General features: G+C 28.6%; 6 protein-coding genes and 1 long non-coding RNA gene across 17 annotated transcripts; 4 read left to right on the plus strand and 3 right to left on the minus strand.

Moving 5' to 3' along the window:
* The first annotated feature begins 504 nt into the window (after window positions 1-504).
* Window positions 505-3,053, plus strand: LOC126926265 (NADH dehydrogenase (ubiquinone) complex I, assembly factor 6). Its single transcript, XM_050742522.1, has 5 exons — window positions 505-559; window positions 1,092-1,239; window positions 1,592-1,814; window positions 1,901-2,296; window positions 2,418-3,053. The coding sequence occupies exons 1-5, from the start codon at window positions 529-531 to the stop codon at window positions 2,595-2,597; spliced, it is 978 nt and encodes a 325-aa protein (XP_050598479.1). The 5' UTR covers window positions 505-528; the 3' UTR covers window positions 2,598-3,053.
* LOC126926261 (rab5 GDP/GTP exchange factor) lies at window positions 2,825-6,215 on the minus strand. Its single transcript, XM_050742518.1, has 9 exons — window positions 5,915-6,215; window positions 5,366-5,481; window positions 4,934-5,191; window positions 4,707-4,836; window positions 4,538-4,635; window positions 4,168-4,424; window positions 3,907-4,038; window positions 3,581-3,826; window positions 2,825-3,510 (listed from the first exon to the last, which is right to left on the minus strand). Exons 1-9 carry the CDS (start codon window positions 6,082-6,084, stop codon window positions 3,118-3,120), a joined length of 1,800 nt encoding a protein of 599 aa, XP_050598475.1. The 5' UTR covers window positions 6,085-6,215; the 3' UTR covers window positions 2,825-3,117.
* Window positions 6,216-6,860: 645 nt separating this feature from the next.
* On the plus strand, window positions 6,861-9,288 carry LOC126926323 (ubiquinol-cytochrome-c reductase complex assembly factor 1). 4 transcript variants are annotated; one of them, XR_007714487.1, is made up of 7 exons: window positions 6,862-7,045; window positions 7,514-7,714; window positions 7,821-7,893; window positions 7,992-8,158; window positions 8,322-8,516; window positions 8,578-8,704; window positions 8,852-9,288. XR_007714487.1 is itself a non-coding variant. In XM_050742612.1 (6 exons), exons 1-6 carry the CDS (start codon window positions 7,010-7,012, stop codon window positions 8,647-8,649), a joined length of 741 nt encoding a protein of 246 aa, XP_050598569.1. In that variant the 5' UTR covers window positions 6,861-7,009; the 3' UTR covers window positions 8,650-8,749. The 4 variants fall into 4 exon arrangements, 3 of the variants coding, with proteins under 3 accessions (XP_050598569.1, XP_050598568.1, XP_050598570.1); XM_050742612.1 differs by lacking the exon at window positions 8,852-9,288 and having other exon boundaries at window positions 6,861-7,045; window positions 7,517-7,714; window positions 8,578-8,749; XM_050742611.1 differs by lacking the exon at window positions 8,852-9,288 and having other exon boundaries at window positions 8,578-8,749.
* LOC126926320 (sphingomyelin phosphodiesterase 1-like) lies at window positions 8,740-14,316 on the minus strand. Of its 2 annotated transcripts, XM_050742606.1 has the most exons (10): window positions 13,270-14,316; window positions 12,937-13,174; window positions 11,731-11,837; window positions 11,261-11,571; window positions 10,789-11,169; window positions 10,362-10,534; window positions 9,863-10,063; window positions 9,337-9,682; window positions 9,013-9,203; window positions 8,740-8,902 (listed from the first exon to the last, which is right to left on the minus strand). In XM_050742606.1, the coding sequence occupies exons 4-10, from the start codon at window positions 11,492-11,494 to the stop codon at window positions 8,776-8,778; spliced, it is 1,653 nt and encodes a 550-aa protein (XP_050598563.1). In that variant the 5' UTR covers window positions 11,495-11,571; window positions 11,731-11,837; window positions 12,937-13,174; window positions 13,270-14,316; the 3' UTR covers window positions 8,740-8,775. The 2 variants fall into 2 exon arrangements, with proteins under 2 accessions (XP_050598563.1, XP_050598562.1); XM_050742605.1 differs by lacking the exon at window positions 11,731-11,837.
* Window positions 14,317-14,453: 137 nt separating this feature from the next.
* On the minus strand, window positions 14,454-18,048 carry LOC126926324 (uncharacterized). 6 transcript variants are annotated; one of them, XM_050742618.1, is made up of 6 exons: window positions 17,527-18,048; window positions 17,192-17,441; window positions 16,240-16,734; window positions 15,126-15,366; window positions 14,599-14,655; window positions 14,454-14,506 (listed from the first exon to the last, which is right to left on the minus strand). In XM_050742618.1, the coding sequence occupies exons 3-5, from the start codon at window positions 16,576-16,578 to the stop codon at window positions 14,606-14,608; spliced, it is 630 nt and encodes a 209-aa protein (XP_050598575.1). In that variant the 5' UTR covers window positions 16,579-16,734; window positions 17,192-17,441; window positions 17,527-18,048; the 3' UTR covers window positions 14,454-14,506; window positions 14,599-14,605. The 6 variants fall into 6 exon arrangements, with proteins under 6 accessions (XP_050598575.1, XP_050598574.1, XP_050598577.1 ...); XM_050742617.1 differs by having other exon boundaries at window positions 14,454-14,655; XM_050742620.1 differs by lacking the exons at window positions 14,454-14,506; window positions 14,599-14,655 and having other exon boundaries at window positions 15,019-15,366; window positions 16,240-16,525; window positions 16,625-16,734.
* On the plus strand, window positions 16,809-17,512 carry LOC126926325 (uncharacterized). The gene is made up of 2 exons (XR_007714488.1): window positions 16,809-16,937; window positions 17,056-17,512. It is a non-coding gene; the product is annotated as an uncharacterized LOC126926325 (long non-coding RNA).
* Window positions 18,049-18,163: 115 nt separating the features above from the next.
* LOC126926322 (uncharacterized) lies at window positions 18,164-20,461 on the plus strand. Of its 2 annotated transcripts, XM_050742608.1 has the most exons (6): window positions 18,164-18,545; window positions 18,643-18,700; window positions 18,861-18,932; window positions 18,999-19,192; window positions 19,466-19,826; window positions 19,987-20,461. In XM_050742608.1, exons 2-6 carry the CDS (start codon window positions 18,672-18,674, stop codon window positions 20,258-20,260), a joined length of 930 nt encoding a protein of 309 aa, XP_050598565.1. In that variant the 5' UTR covers window positions 18,164-18,545; window positions 18,643-18,671; the 3' UTR covers window positions 20,261-20,461. The 2 variants fall into 2 exon arrangements, with proteins under 2 accessions (XP_050598565.1, XP_050598566.1); XM_050742609.1 differs by lacking the exon at window positions 18,643-18,700.
* The last annotated feature ends 1,180 nt before the right edge of the window (window positions 20,462-21,641 follow it).

Below are 21,641 nucleotides of genomic sequence, written 5' to 3' on the forward strand. Positions count from 1 at the left end.
ATTAATACGTTTATGCAGATATTTTGCACGATTTAAATTTAAAAAATATTTTTCCAACAAATAAACAATTGAAAATTAATATGTAGTATATATTTTTATAACCTTTTAATAGCAACATTTTCTAACTGTATGTTAACTTACAATTAGTTTAATTTTTTAACTCGAAAATAATAAAGTAATGCTTATTATTTAATATTGCATATGTATAACATTAACATAATGTTTCTTTCTGGTTTTAATGTTGCTTCGATATTGGAGAACATTAGCAACACTATCTAACAAGATTATAATCTTTGGCAGTCTTGTTTCGGACAGAAACAAAATTCTTCTGTTTTATTAATATAGTTAAAGTAGAAAACTACTAAAATTTTAGGATGAATTGTATTTATATATACATGTGTATCACCGTAACCATAGTGGCTGGTGACACCAAACTCCCTCTGTGTTCTTACTTATAATTAACTCTAGTTCCAGCAGCGACTCATAGATGTCGCATTTAACGTTTTGATTGTAGTAGTAAGCGTACAAATGGCCATGTTCTCGCGCACGTGGATCTCGAGTTACGTTGTTGATAACAGAATATAGAATTATTAAGAGGCTAAGTAGTATATGATAAACAATAAGTTACAGAATAATTTTCCAAATATCATAATTTTTACATTGGTTTTAAATAAAAAACAATGAAAATTATTAATCTAATGATTTCATTATTTATACAACAAATTTATAACTTAGTGATATTCCAATTATTTGTGTTTATAGAGATTAATGTTCTCAGTGCATTTATTTTCTAAATTAACACATAAGTTTATAAGTATACAACATATTATGTTTCTGTATTTCATAAAGATTTATGGACTAGATATATCATTACTTAAAAACCACATTGATATTCGATTCCATTATAAACGAAGCTCAAACAAGATTCGAATATATATGTAGTACATTTTAAATAAATTATAAAGGCAGCATATTTTAATAAGTTGTTAAATTAATATTAAGTTTGACTATATTAGTTAACAATTATTATTTATCTGGTTCTTACATGTTATTCACTTAATTACCTTTATTGAAGTCGTCTACATTTTTAGTGTGGAACATGTCTAATATTACGCAAATATCCATATCCATTATAAATAGAAATCATTGTTTAAAACAAAACGTGTTGTTACAAACTTGTGTAAGGCATTCAAGTTCTACAAAACAAACGCCAGCTACGTATTGTTCGGAATTGGTTAGGTATTTTATAGTTACTGATAATGAATATATATATAGTAGTTGACAGTCATAGTTATTTTAGATGTTTACATGCTGTTCATTTTAAATGTTATATTATTTCTAGCATTATTTGTTATTATATAAGTGAACAATTACATAAATGAGAAAATGTTAATAATTATACTTTGAGAGAACATTAAATTTCCCAAAGTTGTAAAACAATTAATAAATAATCAAGGATATATATATATATATATATATATATATATATATATATATATATATATATATATATATATATATATATATATATATATATATATAGAAAATCATTAAATAAATTGTTACTTTTTACATTGTTAATTTCTTCCAGAAAACATGATTATGAAAACTTTCTTTGTACATTGCTATTATCAAACAAAAATGAAGCGGCCGCATTTGCAATTCGTGCATTTAATGTTGAAGTAGCTCAAATAAGAGATCAAGTGAGTGATTATAAAATAGGGGAAATGAGATTACAATTTTGGTCAGACGCATTAAATAATACATATAAAGGAAATCCTCCAAGAAATCCTGTTATGTTGGAGTTGCATAGAGTATGATCTTATTTTCTTATCTCTTTGGTTCTCTGTACTATTTATTATCTCATAAATTATAATAATTGTAAGAAAAATCTTTGCAGATTTTACAGAAACATTCTCTTTCTAAACATTATTTCAAACGTTTAATTGATATAAGGCTTGATAAACTTCGGGATTATTCATTTCATAATATGGATGAAATAGAAAAATATGCGGAATATAGTAGTTCTTCCATTTACTATCTTCTTTTACAAGCACACGGTGTAAATAATATTAATGCTGATCATGCTGCCAGTCATATGGGGAAGGCACATGGCATTGTTAACTTACTTCGATCGATTCCTTATAATGCCAGTAAAAGAGTGAATATGTTACCACAAGATATTTTAATGAAGCACAGTGTTTCTACAGAAGCTGTATTACAGGGTCAATCCAGTAAAAATCTTCAAGATGTAGTATATGATGTAGCTTCCTATGGAAAATTACATCTAGATGTTGTAAGTACATATCAAGTGCAGAATTAAAATGGAAATGGATAAAGTAGAGAATGAAAAAAAGGAACAGATTATATTAGATCTTTTATATTTTAATATACTATAAAAGTTTCCTTATTTTTAGACAATTTCTCTTAAACATAGTATGGGAAAAGAAGCAAATTTAATCTTTTTACCAATAATTTGTTTGCAAAAGTATTTAAATAAATTAAGAAAAGCAGACTTTGATGTCTTTAATGCAAAACTACAGAAGAAAGATAATTTACTTCCTCTATACTTGTATTGGAGAAGTTTTATGTATTAAATTTGATATAATTTAATTAAGATTATCTTTTGATTAAAGTATTGTAGAATATTTGAAATAATAATTATATCATAATACAGTTAAACTAAATATTATTTTAGTACCTTATAAGAATAAGAGAATTTCAACACATTATTAATTTTAACTGTTTACTTTTGTAATATACGTTTTAATTATTAAGTTTATATAGAATATATAGGAGTAATGGGAAAATTATTTGACGAACCTTTTGATAAAAACTTTTCTCCATATTTTATTGGAACAGATTTGGTAGGATTAAAATAATTAAGTGATTTACATTGTGTGTATGTGTGTATTCTATTCATTTTTGCATAACGTTACGTGCTTTTATGGGAACTCGTATTTTTTGAAAACTGAGAGTAATAAAGTAATACCGATTGTAAAAAGCACCTGAAGGATACCGCAAAATAAAAATTTGTATTGGACAGTGTAATATCGCTCAATCTATTTATGGGAATGAAGCAACAGTTTCTAAAACTTCAACTAAGATATATCTGTTTTATGCATTATGGAAATAATTTGTATAATTTTCACACTCCATTTCTGTAGTATTCAAAGATAAGTCACCAGTACTACAAGGTATTGTAGGTATATTTGAACCTTGAACAGTGAAACCGTGATAATCTTCTTGTTCTGATTCTGTAGAACATGGTAAATTCAAATGTGTAGATGCTAGTAGTTCATTTGTAGATTTGTCCTGTTGTGTGTCAAAATCACTTTGTGTATCCAAACTTATAAGACTCGTTTCATCCTCTGCTTTGCTTACATCAAAACTGTCATCACCAATGAAAGAAGGAAAATCAAAAGTAGGAGATGGTGTAATACAATCTTCTATTAAAGAAGTTCTCACGTCGTTTTGTGGTGTGGAATTATTAATTGTCGCAGGACAAACCTGTTGTTACAAGTAACTATTTATAATGAATTTGTTAATTAAAAATTTATTAATTAAAAAGATTTCTTACTTGTGGAATAATTGGAGGTGGTAATTGATAACTTTCAATATCATCACAATCTAAATTAGTTGGCAGTCTTTGGCTGTGTGTAATTAACAATGGAGTTCTGTCTAAAACTGTGTTCACTTCTGACTTCATTTCATCCTGAAATTGTAACATCTTTTCTTTTAAGTTTAATGCTTCAGTCATTATTTCTGCAGTTTTGGCCTTCATTTCATCAAGGAGGGTTATATCTTCGCACATTAAGTGCAGACTCTGCACATACGTGAAAATAAATTATACTAAAAATATTTAATTGGTAATTTAATATCATTAAAGAATAATGTAGTATGTACTTCACATATCATTAAAGCAGATTCCCATGTATTAGCAGGTACACGTTCTCCGGACATATAAGCATTAAAATCTTTTTCGTCCATATTTAATGATTCAGCTGTCAAATTTTCAATAAAAGATACAGCACAACACTGAAATTATTATTATTGACATTTCATTACCTTAAATGTCATATAAGGAAAGCTAATTGTTTTTATTTATTGATTGTTTCATTATAAAATAATAGCAACACTCTTGATAAATATTAAAATAAATGTTACCAGATTTGTGAAGTAATATCCACCTTCCCCTGTCATTAACCTGCTTGCATTACAGAACCTAGTAATAAAATTTATGTTACTTTTAAGGCGAGCAGGATTAGCTTTTAGTACGATGAAAATTAAGGCAGGAAGGAATTCATCTGCAGATGCAGGTCCACCAACAGATTGTTGTAACATTACAAATATATTTCGACAACAATAAATAACGCAAGAAAGTTTTTCTTGTGGAGCTTTTGCAGAATCCATATTTAATAAATCTACAACAAATTAGGAAGCTATTTTCAAATAATCGGTGAATAAATCTAACACATTCAATAATTGGAAATGTTGGAAATTAACATAACTGATTAAAACTTTTTTAATAACAAACCAGTTATGGAAGTATAAACAAGTTCTCTAACTTCAGAACTGGTTTCATGTATTCGACATTCCAAATTTTTTCCACTAACCCAGTTCAATTGCCGAATTCTGTAATATATCATAATTGTCATTCTATTTTATCTGAAATGTTATTAATTTGATTTATGAATAAGGCGAACCTCTTCTGTATTGCCAAATCTTTTTCTTCGTCGTTTGTAAAAGGCGGACAAAACAGAATTCTGTAGAGCAAAGTCATTGCATATCTTTCTACGTAATCTAATAATTTTTCTTTAACTTCTGGCGATATATCTGAAATAGTAAATTAAAAATGTTCATGTAACTACTTTTAAGACACTAATTTGTTAATTTTCCAGATTATTTTAATATAAATTTATTTTTCCAATACCTGCATATTTAACACTATTTTCTAAACGTTTAGCAAATACTTGATAAAAAGTTTGTGTAATCTCCGAAAGTTCCTCTATTCTCTTCACATCTTTATTCTGCAGTATCTCAATTATAAATGAGTGCATACACTTTCTAACATCTTTTTCTACCGGTGTTTTAGCAATTATACCTATTAGGTCGCGGTTGTCAGCTTTTACTTTTTCAAGATCAGGATTATCTTTTGTTAATTCATAAAGTAATTCTTGGTACCCCTGTACTTTAGTAAAAATCAAAACTTTCAGAATAATGTAAGTAATGTAAATAATATTTACAAAAAATCTGATAAAAGAAAGTATACGTAAAATAACAATTAAATTTTTTTTAATATATATTGAGTAAATGTTTTACAAAAATCAAATACAAAGTTAAATATACTATAGGACAAATGTACCTTTTGCAACTGGTTTACGAAAAGATATATTTAATAACTTATACTTTTTCTCTTGTTGTACTTTCTTTTCCTCATATTTTTGATGTGTACTAATTGCATTCTTGTTAGAAGGGGCACTGAAACATTAATCAGAATGTAGCAATAAATATAAAAAATATATAAATCCATATATTTTAAGAAATAATTAATAAATATATTATTATTATATATATATAATATTATTAATATAACATTATATTAAAGAACAAAAAGTTTGGTGCACAAAAGAATGAAATCTAAATAGTACAATTTCTAACTGTTTTTCAAGTATAAATACATGCATTATAAACGTATTTAATGTCGATTGAAGCCTAATTCCATGTTAATTATAATTTTAATGCAATGTAATTGTTATCACAAAGTTCATAATATAAAAAACAAATACTACTAAAATTTTTACATCTACATACAGACGTATGGCTTTAAAAATAAAAAAATAAAAAATAAAAAAGAAAAAAATTTGGTAGATCTAACTTAATATAAATCGATCAATAAACGTATAAGTTGTACCTCTGTCCGCAAACATTACATTCTGTTTCTGATCTTTGTTTTTGTAAATACTCTCGATAACATTTGCTACAATAACCTTCCCATTCGGCATTTCCATAAAATCCACAACCATTTTTACATTTAAGATCAGCTTCATCAATTCTTAAAGTGGGTGTTTTTATAGAGTACATTTTAACAAAACTTCTTGGATATTTTTACAACTCTTCTTTCTGTATAATTCACATTTTACTTGTACAACTCAGTTATTTCTATCTTTGACGCGGCATCACCAAGTTATACATACATAATTAAAAATTTGGACATATGACAAATGTGAAAACGCATGCGTAAACCTTTCTGAAAAGTATGTGTATACTTTACATACATATATGTATACCGTATCATTCATTTATATCAATATTTATAAATGTGATTCTTATCCAATATTCGAAACTTTAATTTAATATTTTAAGTTATATAGACAGGTGAATTCAGAATTCTCAATTTGATAAAAACATAGTCAATAATGATCATTTTACTATATAAATATTTAAATTACTATTAATTTTATTTATTTATTAGAAACGCAAAAACGATTCTTATGTATGTATAGGCATATGCAAAAAATATGAATATCTATAGTTATATAGATAAATACTTATCATAGTAATCATATTGTTTTATTTCATTTCTTCAGTATATAAAAGCTTCAATGAAGCTTAAAGTAAAAAGTTTGAAACATTTATATTACATACATGTAAAAGAAAATTTCTGTATAGAATAAAATTATCAGAGTTGAGATACTTATAATTAAATAAAAGATTTTTATTATTTTAAGGAACTATTTATAATTTTTAACGTATAGTAAGTATTTAATGGTTAATAATTTCTAAATGTCCGAACTAGACAAGTTTACCTCTTAAAAAACATTTTTAATAAAATCATAAGAAATGCGATTGTTTCGAACTTTGCCGCGCTTTGTATTCAGGAGCATATGGAGAAAAATGCCTCTGTATTTGAAAAAAAGACAGGGGTTATAATTTAGTTTCTCATTTAAAAAGTAAAAGGTTAAATGTCTTTTATATAGTGTGAAAAATTTTAAATATATATAGCAGAATGATGCACTGTGTAAGAACGTTTACTTTCAAAAAGGTATATTTGCATTTATGATAAAGAGATGTTAATTTAACCTCAAATATTTAAAAATAATAAGTAATTTTAATTTATCATATTATAAATAATCTCTCTGATTATTGACAATTTTTGCTTTTTTATATATGAAATATTGTGACTTTTATTTATTGATTTAATTTTATATTCATAGTAATAGTATTTGTGTCTACATAATCGATTATGATCTATTTAGTAATCTATAATACTTTACGTAAGTCTATAATTATATATAAATTTTAATAACATACGGAGCATTTTTATATGTATATATACGTTTAAATATATTTTATAATCTTATGCCCTTTCATTTATTTATTAGTTGTATTATTTTTATTCAGTCTTGTGAAAATATAAATACTGAATGTAACTGTTATAATTTTATATTTATGGTATCTAATTAAATTATTCTTTCTTGATTTGATGGATGATATGAAATATTTATGATAGAAGATACCATTAGCGTTGACATTAAAATATATCACAGAATGCAAGCTGGTTGATAATAATGGCATCAACTTTTTAATCAAACCTCAATCTTGTCATTTTTATAAGAATGTACATACATCTAAGAGTTTAATTAAACCAATAAGTCAAATTGGAATAATTAAAACATTGTCACATAAGCTTGATCTTTTTAAGAAAAAAACTGTGAGTATGATCATTCATTGTAATTTTAATGTCTCCAAATATAATATCTATATATTCGTAATATTCGTAATGATATAATAATTATTTATATTTCTTTGTATTTTAGCATTTAAATGAATTGGGTTATGATTTGTATGGTGACATTCCTGATGGACTCAATTATTCGATATTTTACAAAGGTATGTTATTGCCCTTAATTTCTTATTAATTCCATTTAATGTGATTTCGTTAAGTGAATTAATTTTGTAATTATTCAATCATTATTTTTATTTATTAGGTTTCAATATGCCAGATACATTTTTCTCTTGGTTCTTAGTCACAGAATTACATGTTTGGATGTTAATGGTACGTTTCATGGCTGAAGGGGAGAAGGGCAAATTAGTTATAAGCAAAATGGTCGAGGCCATGTGGCATGATGTTCTTATAAGAGCAGAATTACTTGGCGTGAGTAATCAATAAATTGCGCGTTGTTATCTAGTTCTAATTTACCCTAATTTATTTTTTTTATATAGAAGTTTTGTACCTCTAGTATCATTTTTATTTTATTAAATTTAACTTCCACTAATCAGTTCATAATGTAAAATACTTACAATTTTTTTATCACTAGCCAATGACTCCAAGAACAAAAAAGAAACAAGTAGCAGAATTATCATATCAATTTAATGCAGCTATAGTTGGTTATGACGAAGGAATCATGTCAGATGACAAGGTATTAGCTAGTGCATTATGGAGAAGGTTCTTTTGCTTAGAATGTAACAATCCAGAGCATCTAGAAAAACTTCTAATTTATGTTAGAAAACAGGTAATTAAAACATTGTCTTTTAATTAAATATTATATATTAACTCGATCATTGTACTTTTAGATTCATGTGTTTGATAAAATTCCATCAGAAAAAGTTTTTGATAGATCAATAGCAAAATGGGTAGATTTGTAAGGCGGCAAATGAAGCTCATTAATACTGAGCGGAAGAATTTGTAAATTTTAATTAGGTAAAATTCATATTACAAATATATTAAACTTACAATATAGGAAAATTTGATTTTTTATTTCAATTTTAATTTCAATTCTTTAAAATATTATTACATAGTTCAGTTTCTGAATGAACAATTATACGACATAAATACTGTTTCTTACAGTTTATATCACAAGTTTCTTGTAATTTAGGTCCTGCATGTTTGTAAAAGTTCCTACAATGAACAAAATGAATTCTTACTATACACATATAACGAACCACTATATAATGTACAATAATAGAATAATATTGAACGATATAACTTTTATTATAGTTCTAACATACTTGTAATACTTATTTAATAGTGTTTCATTCTTTGCTGCTGTAGAGAGCCAATTATTTAAGGATTTAACAGACAAATCTGGAAGGTCATATTCTGTTTTAAAAGAATATGATTTATACCAGGTTGGTCTTACATGGATATTTTTATTGGCAGAACTGAGATCATACATCCAATTTTGGTAATCAGCTACCTCCTGTAAGAAAAGAAATTTGAGCGTTTATTTGCTATTATTTTTACCCTAAATTAAAATAAAGAAAGTTATTTATACATTTTTATAATTCAGTTAATTTTTTATCATATTATAAACGAAAGAAAGAACAACTTACATAATTACTGCAATTTACTATATATATTTTATAATTCGGATTCAATTTCGAATAAGCTGTTATACTACCACCATTCCAGGCAACATTTTTTGCTTTCATATCAGAATTATAAAATATTGCTATTTCATCATTATGAGTATGCCCATTGAATTCAGCTTTAATTATATGGGAAAATCTATCAATTATTCTTAAATATTCTCGTTTCCACGTTTTAAAACAGCTATTACTATTAGAGGGTATATGGGATAAAACATGTACAAATTCATCATTCCTCTCTGCTTCAGAAAGAATAGTTGCAAGCCAATGTAGTTGATTATCAGGATCTTGCGGATTATACCAAAGCCACCTGTATAATAAAATAATTGAAAGAAATAGGAGGAAAGTAAATCACAAAATAAGTTATAAAATAGAATATGATTTTGATACATATATTACTATTTTTCTTTGGAAAATTTACTTCTGATAGTAACATACTAACTGTATAATGAAATTTATACAATTATAGCATAGTATTCATTTCACATACCAATTGTAAGAATAACACACATTGCTATTTAAAGCTATAATTCTAAATCCTCTTTTTGGGACAACAGTGTAATATCCTCCTTGAAGTATAGTAGAACGAGTATGTTCTGGTAACCATCCATATACAATCCATAGGTCTGCCATTAATTTATAAAGCCAATTTGTAGTTAAATTGTCTTGCGTTATATTTTTTGGTGCGAACCTACATATAATTCAGAAAATCGTCATTTATAACTAAAACAATATTCATTTACAGATCTAAAATATTTTCGTAATATATAATTTCGTAAAAACATATCTTATTTTGAAACGGAATAAATAAAGTTTCGTTGACTGAACGAATGTAAATTCTTTTTTTTTTTTTTTTTTTTATCTTTTAGAATAGAGTGAGTTTATTTTACATAGAATCATTTATCTAATCTGATAAATTTATATACAAGTGTTATTAAATATTCTTTATGTATGGTAGTGAATTTCATTGGAAATTTCAATAAACTTACTGATTTAAAGGATTTGATTCATGATTTCCAAATATTGGATATATTATAGTATCATTAAAAGTATCATGAATATATTCATAAATTTTTACAAGACTTTGTACATTTCCTTCCTTTGAAGTTTCCCATACTCCATGGTCTATAATATCACCAGTAAAATATATAAAATCTATATCCTGGGAATTAAATTAAATTTGATTTAAAATTAAAATTAAAAATTCATTTTTTGTATAAATTTTACTATGCATAGTTATCTACAATAACTAATTTAGATTTGAACCGAAGCAGAAGAGAAAATAAAGGCAAGATTTTAAGATTATATTTATTTTAGTTAAATATCTTATGAATATCAAATGAAGTATACATTAATCAGACATTAGCTGGATTTTGTTCCTTTTTTCTATACTAAATTAGTTACATTAGAGATTACCTGATGTGTATCTTTTATATGATTTAAGGCATCAGTGATCGCATGCCATGGGGTATCACAGGAGTTATAATCTCCCCAAAAGCCAGCAAATTGAGTCATGTTAGGTTCATTTTGTCCTTTTCGACAACAAACTGGTTCTCTACATATTGAATTGCCATATGGTTCATAAAGAGGATCATAATGTAGGTCTGTTATTTGTAAAATTTTTATTTGCTTTTGTGTTTCATTATCAGTAATTATTGCATTAGAATTGTTATCAATATGAATATTCCAATCAAATTCAGGATCGCTTAAAGGACACGATTTTGATTCTAGAACAACGCCACAAACTGTGTTTGCTGTTAAATTTGATTTCGAATCTATTATGTACAGAACAATAGGCTATAAAAATAATAGAATATTAAAATAATTTGTACATTAATTCTCAAATATTTTGATAAATCTAATAATTAAATATGTACATATTACCTACCAAGTTCAATTCAACAACTCCTCTACAAACTCTTTCGGTTTGGATATTGAACAGTACACATAATTTTACTATTTTATCTTTTATATCTTCTTCTGACATTCCTTTACGTCGTAAATTGAAAAACGTTTTTAAAATTCCTCGACATATTGTACATATCTTAGTATCGGAATTTGCTGTAAAAGATCTCCAATCAGAATTCTGAAGTTCTGTAGGAATTTTCAAGGATTTTATCATATCGTTGAACAATTCTCCCTCATAGTCCAACTTGGTCCATAATTCAATTTCATTTGAAAACGAATTCACATCTATATCTGTTGATGAATCAGTTCGTTATTCTTTATTTTATTATATAGAGAAGTATTATAAATAATTACGATATATATTGTTTTTATTGAACAATCGAAAGGAAGTTTATTCTCTTTTAATTTCAATTAGCAGAAGAAAATTGGGTCGAATTGCTGAATAATTACCGCTTTACCGATGCCGATACCGTTGAAATATGTTATCAAGATCATCATCCTGAACAATTTTTTCATATACATACGACAGGATGATTCATCTAAGTTTAAAGTTTAAGCTGAAATATTATTGATACAATTAATTATATAAAAAAATGTTTCAAATAAAAGTAGAACGACTTCGAAGGGGGCCTGGTCTGATGTTATTAATTTTTCTGTAGGTGAGCGCGTAAAGGATATGCGAAGGTCCTGTCACAGGATGTTCAGTTCTAGTTCTCAAATTGTACACAAAAGTACGTTTAACATCACCCCGTTTACATTTGGAATTCAGTGACTGGAATTTTTTATTATATCTTTCTTTTTTTTTTATTTTTTTTTTCGCTTTTTCATTTTTTATACGTCACTATGAAGATATTTAAAAAAAAAAAAATCCCGCTAGAATTCACGAGGAGGTAATAAATCGACGTTTTCACGCGGCGTATACGACACCAAACACACTTTTGTGTATAACTTGAAAACTAAAACCGACTAGCCGTTATACGTACAGAAAAAAATTATCCAAAATGACGATGCTGATAACATATCTCGAGAGTATCTATCAGGCATCTCTTAAATAGTAAACATTATTATTTTCATTGAAAAATAAAAGCACTTCTATTATTTAAAGTATACTTAGCCAATGTTGAGTATTATGTTGAATAAATTTTCAACGAAATAATTATTTAAATAGAGAGCTCAATTAAAAAACGTAAATAAATTATTTGTTACTTGGGTAAGTTTAAATATATTGTTTAGAATAATGAAATTAATTGTTATTTACAAATGAAGTGTTATCTTTTATTTATGATTTTTATTTATTTTAGTTATTTATTACACAAATATAACATTTCAATCGGAGAAATTACTGTAAGTTACAATTTTTGATAATGTCCGTTAGCTATTTCATGAATACATCAAAATGAAATAGATAGATAAATGATAATTATTTGTATATTATCATTCATTTTTCGATTAAAGCCAAATAAAAAATAAAATTTCATTTGCAAATAAGAAATAATAAATAGATTAATGTTAGCATCTTAAATTACTTTTGTTTAAATTCAATTAAAAGAAATTCAATTCCTATTCACGGCTAAAATATTATTTTAATTTGTTATTTATTATTTAGTAGGGAAATAAAATGTTGAACTTAATTAACCAAAATTGATTTAACCCTACCTTCTGGATGTCGGACGAGACCATCTATACTTAAAACTAATATACTCAAAATTAATTGTTGAAACCACATTACTGTTGTGTTCTACGAACGTTTAACTAAACACTGCGTTCAGTTCGATATATTTTCAATCGTTTTCAGTTTTCTTTATCTTGTTTCAGTGATTTTTTCCCCATTGATAAATATCGTAATTGCCATCTCCTTGGCATGCCTATTTCCCAATGCTTGTAGAATAACATTCTAAGATTGTGAAACAATTGGAATTTAAACGGAGAAAAAGAAGAAGAGTCTTGCACACTATATTGTATTTAATTTAATTTAGTTTGAATACTTACGCTCGGCATTTTAATCTATTTTTGACAAGTCAGAGACGATCGATACAATACATTACAATACAATACAATACAACATTATCGTGGCAGTATGTGGATTTTATCTCGTAAAGTATTCTTTGTTTGTTTGTATATGAGTTACTTTATTTTATGCGAAAAGATGTAAGATTATAAAATGATATCTACTTGTATCACAGAACACTCTGAAAAATGTGATTAGATTATTTCATTTAGACTCTTTAACGTATCAATCTTTCTGCGTATGGTTCATAGTAATAACAACTGTCAATATCATCAAATGCTATCTTCATGTTGATTTGTGATAAGATAGGAATCAGATTCTTCTGGCTGATCGATTACTTTCTCTTAAGCGGACTTAAATACATCATTATTTTAAACATAAAGCATCAATCAAAATCAATTGATGTTTGATCTTGATGTTCCATTTTATCTAAAATTAATCTATTGCTTGAACAAATATTTAAACAAGTTAACCCTTGAAATTTTAATTCGTTTTTTAAACTTTTCTAACATGTATACATTTTATATTGTAAACAAACAGGTGTAAAGAAAACGTAAACGTATTAATATTATTTGACTAACAATAAGTACCGTATTTAAAGTACCGTTTTTAATGTAGATAACAATGAATAATGAAGAATCGCGTGAATATTTATACTGGTTATCGTTATGGTTAGCAAACATGTGAAGATTAAAAGTCCATTTATACACAATCGACTATGAACTATGTCTGTTCTGTGTCCCTGCCGAGCCCCGTGCCCGAATCGATCACCATAGTTTTAAATGTAACAGTTTATACATTATCAGTGTTGTGTCCATTCGTCATCCGTGGTCCGGATGTATTCCGGACACATTTGGTAGTCTCTGATATTTTTTCTGTTTGCCGTACGGGCTCGAGCTGTCACAGCCATAGTACGGACTTGTATAAAACTGGGTTTATACTAGTCAAATAGCATTCCAGTCCATTGTTCTAATCCAGCGATGAATCTTAACCGGAGTAATGTAAACAGCGTTTTCATTCCAGTACAATGTAGTCATTCCAGTAAGCGATCTAGTTCAACGACTGGATCGAAAGTTGGTACTTTTCAAATCCTCATCGATCGAGAACATGACATTTCAGCGTTACTGGAATCGTCTGCACTCTAAATGGCTCGGTATTCATGGCTCCGTGTGAATCCATTGTCACTACAGTTTACCACTTTCAGCGGCACGAAAACGACTAGAATAACATAGACATTGACCGATTGTCATTCAAACAGATCGGATATAATATTTGGACTAATTCAGTCGATGGATTCAGCGATTGCATACCATTGGTTTAATTGAAAATCGTTCGATGTCTATGTTGTTTCAGTCTTTTTTGAACCGCTGAAAGTGGTAAATTGAAAGTGATAATGGATTTACACGCACAAAAAAAAAAAAAAAAAAGAAAAAAAAAGAAGAAGAAGAAGAAGAAGAAGAAGAAGAAGAAAAGAAAAAAAAAACTGATAAAACGATATATGAAACATAATATAAAGTTTATAGAATATAAAGTTTGAAGAATTATTATCCTTAATCTCAAGTAACATTTAACGTAACAACACAAAGTGATTAACAAAATTAATATTAGAAGTCACACTATCTTCCCTGACCGCTGGAAGTAATTATAAAAACCTCAGTCATTTCTTCCGGATATCTAAATCCTCTACATAAAAATTTGTACCAGTGGTCTGGCGCGAAATATATAGAGCATTAAATTAAGTTAGTTTAATCTGATTATTATTAATCATTGAAATAACGCAGATCATTTAATCGATATTTCGTTATCACGCTTTGAATTTCTTCTTGAGCTACGATACCTTGTTCAGTTGAAAGTTTTCGTAATTGTTTTGCGACGTGCTTTCCGAAGACATCGAATTCATCTTCTTCTTCTACTCTGCATATGTCATTTTGTAGCAATTTCGCGCTACTAACTATTGAAGACAGCCGTGACATTTTATTCTTTTTTGATTTCGTTTTAGATGATTCTATTTCAGAACATATAGTAGGGGCTGCAGTAACATTATTTTCCGATTCAGACTGGGTACTGTCATTATTGTCCTGAAAATACAATTTTTAATTTCTTTTGTTTCTTTTTAATTAAAAATGAAAATCGAATAAGTCGAGGAAATATTTCCTGAGGTGAAATTTCCCTTCGTGCCATGAAGCCATCGATGGAAAACGTGTAAAAATGATCGGCTTTAAACAATATGGAAGCTTAAATTTCAATTACAAAGAAAAGAGAACAGCGTTGGGTTGATAACATTAGTTGATCGCAATCATTGTTTCACCTACATACGATCATATAAACAGGTCTCGATACTCATATACCGAAGCCCGAGGAGATACGTTCGAAAGTTGACTAGTTGTGAGAAATCGACATAGAACGGATGAAGATTCTCGTTCTACGTATGAATGACATGCTACGAATATCTTAGACTGATACAGAGACACTCTGCTCATCTCTGTCTATCTCGCAAGAACGAGAACTTTATTGTTTTCCATGTTGATTTTTCATGACTCGATTCTCGGACGGTTTTCCCTAGCAAGCGCAGAGACCTGTTTACATGATCGTGCCTTCTGCAACTGGCTATGAAAAAATACAAGCTCATATATTACCACAGGTTATGTAGTAATATATAAACATGCCGGAAACATGATACCATTAACTCTATTTTCGTTCATGGTGATTGGAGATATCGAATTAATCCTTTTGAGAATATCACTCGTCGGGACAATAATAATTCTACTTTGCCTGTCGGAGAAGAAAGATCTCAGTTTACAAATTACTTGGCGATGACGGGAAACTTCCATGGCAGAACAACATGATACCATTAATACATATCTACATTTTTTCTTTCTTTCTTTCTTTTTTTTTTTTTTTTTTTTTTTTTTTAAATAATAAGTAACAAAGGTTATTAAGAATTGACTTACGGGCGTTTTTCTTTTGACCACCACATTTTTTATAAAAGAATCCAGCTCTGTAAACCATTTCATTTTAGGTTCATATACATTGCCACTAGCACCAGATGTAGTTGACCTTTTAATCTTGTCTAATTCTAAGTAATAAGTAGATCGAATAGACTTTATTTTATTTTTAACATCTTCCACGCCAAAACCTTCCATTTGCATATCTTCGCAAATCTTTTTCAAGGCAGATTCACGCATAGCCTTATTTTTATAATCTTTAGACGCGATGTCCCACAAGCACTCATGCTCTCTGTACAGAGTAACGAACTTAGAAGTTTGATTTTTGTTTAATTTTTTCGCCATTTTTAATTAAAAACACAAACTGATGTACACTGTACTATGCTCCAACCAGCAATGGATATTGAACTGTCTAAACGATTTCGGTAACGCTGGAATGCCGAAAGTAAACTTTAGAACCAGTCGTTGTGCAGGGTTGCTTACTGGAATTACGGCACTGTACTGGAATGAAAACAAATGGATTTGGATTACCGAACTGGAATGCTACTGGGCCAATATAAATTCAGCTCAAGATGTAATAGTACATCAAACCGATTGCTCTCATCTGGATCTCGTATTTTACTTTTAAGTGTTAATTTCATACTAAACTGTTAAACGAGGAAAAGAACACAATGTAACAACATTTCTTGGAAGGACGCGGAACGGTATTCCTGTGTTTACGTTGTCTTTATCTTTTATACGTTAAATTTGACAAATTAAAGTTAAAATATCTGCTAAATTAATTGTGATCCAACATAAATAAGTATTGATACTTCCTTATAGATAATGCCGAGATGGGTGGATTAATGTATTTAAAAAAAAAAAAAAAAAAAAAAAAAATGTATGGTTCCACTAAAAAGGTAATAATGGCCTTGAAATCTTACTAAAAAAGATGACTTTCACAAAAAACATTATATACCATTGCCTATGTCCAGGGGTGGGCTGACCATCGGGAGTTTGGGAAAATTCCCGGTGGATCGGTAGAGATCCGGCACCGCTTTACATAGAATTTAATTAATTAATTAACTAACAATGGAGGGCCAATCATGCCAATAAAATTTTAAGTCCTGTCTGTTTCCCTCGAAACACTATAACTTTGAATTGTGGAACTTTTTCATACGACCATTGATAATGGAGATATGTAGATATCCCAATTTATATGCCCCAGCCTGTATAATTGCTGTTTATACTATTTATAATTCAAAAGAAAAATTGAGTAAAATTATAGACCTTATAACTAGCAATGAAACTTACCTTAGATAGTAAAACATTTGCAAATTAAATTCATATGAAAACAATGTATCTCGCTTAAATTGAACATTGTTCGTTAATTGAGGAAAACAAACAATTAACTTCTTCATTGTCGATACATGAGTCATCGTGTAAGAACGTAAAGGTTGTGATATATTGATAAGAGCTCTCATTCCTCCGGTAAAAAACATCATTCGATTCAAAAGATCGGTCAATTTTCATTCAATAAGAAATGAGTATGTAAAACGCATTTCATCATATTGATATATCACCATGCTGTAAATCTCGCTTTTTATTACCACAATGTGCGATTATTGAAAAAATTCGGCAGATTTTTTCAAAAGATTCGATAAGGATTGTATTGTTATGAGTTCCTAGAGTACTAGAACAAAAATATATGACTATTATTACAGTTAAAGAAAAATTTATACTATTAGATATTATTTTATAATATATAGGGTGCCCCGCTTAACTCTGACACCTTAATTGCTTTCTTATTTTTCATGGTACAAAAAGACGTTTCGAGAGAATATTATTGTACTTTACGTGGAAAATTAAGCGGTAATTATTAGAACTGCCATTTTGGATTTCGATAATCTTAATACGTTGTCGGGGGCGTGATTCTAAACAACTTCGTTCTGTACATGTTACTGTTGCTCGGCTTAATTTCCGAGATATTTATAAGATAATTATAAAAATTTTACCTACAATTGTGCGTCCGTGACAGCGTGTGCGTTATTATTGGCTGTTGACTGTTATTGCTACCTTATTTGTAATTTCATAGGAAAATTTAGCTTTAATTTAAATCACAACAATACCGAATCGATAACGTCGCATGCGACACGAAAATGGTAGTGGGGAGTCGGATGATCCTCAAAATGTAGGACATGAAATAATATTGAATACCTCCTGTCACACCTATTCTGTAAATTTCTGTAGATTGTTGGTGGTGCTAAGCACGTGATAAGCGCAAGGAACTCCAGTTATTAGCTGGCAGATATTGACTTCAGGAACAAATTCACGTGAGTCATTGATATCATTGCTAGAAACACTGATATGCATACATATATATCAGTGACTAGTGGCTGGAGCCTCCTTTGATCTTTTGGGTTTACATAGATATACCTATTATAAAGATAGAGAAGTGGATGAACAAAGGCAATATAGGAATGAAAAGGTGATATAGGAATAGAAAGAGAATACTGTTAACAGGCTTCCTTTGTCCTTGTCTAATAACACATGCGCATTCATAACTGAAAGTCGTTATTTATTTTGTGTCCACATCTCTGTGGTATTTGCATTTATTTCATAAGTTATATGGGTTAAATAATTTTCAGCATGACTAAGAAATGCATGATATGTAAAACAGAAGCGACTCCAATTTCCAAAGCTAAACGTAGCTTTCACATGTAAGTGTATTTATGATTTCTTGCCACAAAATTGAATAAAGTAATCCTTATTATAAACATATATAGGTTTCCTAAAAATGAATTAATAAGAAAGAAATGGATGGACGCAATAAATTTATTGACAACTCCAAACTTTAAAACTTCATATATATGCAGCGACCATTTTGATGACAAGTCATTCCACGATTCTGATGAATTAAGAAGTAGAAAACGACTACGTCCAGATGCGGTTCCTCAAAGGATAAGTTTTAAAAAATCCGGTAATTATCCAGAGAAGGGTATACCTCGCAGATTTCACAATCTAAACTTCATTGAAGTTTATCGCGAATATTTTGGAAACTAAGACTGAGCAGCGATTATACATAAATATAGGAAAATGTTATTCAGAATATTAAACTTGACAACATATCTGAAGATCATTGAAATCAGCTAGATGTACCCTTTTCAAAATAATTACCTAAACTCCACCTCATCTAACAGTGGTGAATCTTACAAAAGAGCATTGACCAATATTATTAATTCTGCAAATATAGATGATACATCAAAAGAAAAAGATTTAGGGTCAGAAAAGCTGTTTGTAAGACCCGTTGATAAAGACTGTTCTAAATCTGAGATGGTGATTGATGTTTCTAATACATGTATTAAAGCCACAAATGAACAAGATTGTTTAACTGGAGAAGAAAGTAATAATTTAACTGGAGAAGAAAGTAATAATTTAACTGGAGAAGAAAGTAATAATTTAACTGGAGAAGAAAGTAATAATTTAACTGGAGAAAAAAGTAATAGTTTAACTGGAGAAAAAAGTAATAGTTTAACTGGAGAAAAAAGTAATAGTTTAACTGGAGAAAAAAGTAATAGTAGTATGAATAATGTTCCAAACAGTGGTAATGAAAGGTAGATTATTCACTTTGTAATAATTGTTCAGATGTTCATGATTGGACTGATCTAAAGAGGATTGTAGAAATTAATTTCGATCTTGTTGATATCACAAATTGTATGTGATTCTCTGTAAGAGTATACAATTTTTAAATTGTTCTTTCCCATGTAATTTTAGGAAAAATTCATTGAACAAAAAAATACCACCTAAAAGAATTCGTTTTATGACTGGCTTTAAAACAGAACATATAACTCGAGAAGACTTTGTTTCTGATGAAGCTTGGAATCGCTTCCTCAGGTTAGTAACGTATGAAAGAAGTAGAATGGCAGCTGCTCATAACAGGAATTCACGCAAAGAAAAGAAAATAAAAAATTTTAAACTTTTAATAAGAGACTTGGAAAACCGTGACGAAGTTGATGCTGCTCAATATGTGAAGGTCGTTTTAAAATAACTATTTTATATTTCTATTTTATTATTTTATTTCGTTATTACATAGTTCTTCCGTTTTGGATTTAGACGGACTTCAGATTTTACGATATTGCATATTTTAAGTCTTCGATTCTCTCTTGTATTCTTATATGATTTTATATTATTATATATTTATTAACTTTGACTATAATTGTCTTTGTGAATAAAATATAATCTACCACCATGTGAATAAAACATTTACTACCACATCCCCAAGAATTATTAACACTTTGACGGCCACGTTGATCGTGAGTGCATCTAACGGTGCCCTATATTAAAACACCGTGGCGTTCCTGGGCGAAACATGTGATTTCGACGTGGCGGTCAAAGTGTTAACACGCATGGAACAACATAAATCCACAACTCCCTTTCCTGTTAACCTCAGAAACTTTACTAGAATTCTTCACTTTCATTCGTTGATTACTTATAAATTTGTTACACGTAGCTTTTTCAATTGCTTACCTTGTATTCAAACATTAAATATTGGAATCTGTGCAGAAGAATATAAACCAAGGTTTTGTAAAGAATTTATTAATAACGTATCCGGCATTGTTAGGCAAGAATTAATGAAGGTAAAAAATTGTTTTCGATGTAACTTTTGATGAGACGAGCATTAAACTCAAAACTTTGATAGCATTGATGAATTTTTTCCGGTATTTGCATCTTTTTAATAATTAGAAAAATGACTGAGAACAAAAATTTGAATTACTATTAATTTTATAAATTTATTAAATTGTTCTTTAATTATAAATTTATTAAATAAAGAGGAGGATCTGTCATTATACTTTGGCGAATATCTTTCCAAGAGAAGATACAAACCGTCTTGAAAAGATTAAGGCATTTTTTGACGTTGTTGTCAAATTTCAAAGTCCAACACCGACGATACCGGCCCTAGACGTTGTCGTAATAATACACGCACGAGTCTGTTACTAGTGGATAACTGCATATGCGAGGTTGTAAGAAATGTCTGTTATAAGTAATAACTCAGTTAAAAATAAGTATTATTATTTTCTTAAGCCGGCCGGCCGCCGGTATCGCATGCGCACGATAATAACAATTATTCTATTTCATAAGATAATATCAATTATTCATTTGCTTGTTATTTTATGCAAGTGTTGCCGGCTATCTCGCGACTGTCCGATTGAAAAAATTAACAAAAACCAAAGCCCAATATTTACATTGATGATATTGATTTTCAATTGAGTTACAATAGACATTTCTTAGAATATCCCACATGCAGTTGTACACGAAGCTTTAAACTTTCCCAATTATCGTTTATACATATGTATACATACTATAAGCAGAAGATAAAAGTTAGGTTTAGGTTTGTATTCGTAGGCGTCATATGCGCCTTATGTTTACCT

The sequence above is a fragment of the Bombus affinis genome, chromosome 17 (assembly GCF_024516045.1).
Source record: "Bombus affinis isolate iyBomAffi1 chromosome 17, iyBomAffi1.2, whole genome shotgun sequence".
NCBI lineage: Eukaryota > Metazoa > Arthropoda > Insecta > Hymenoptera > Apidae > Bombus > Bombus affinis.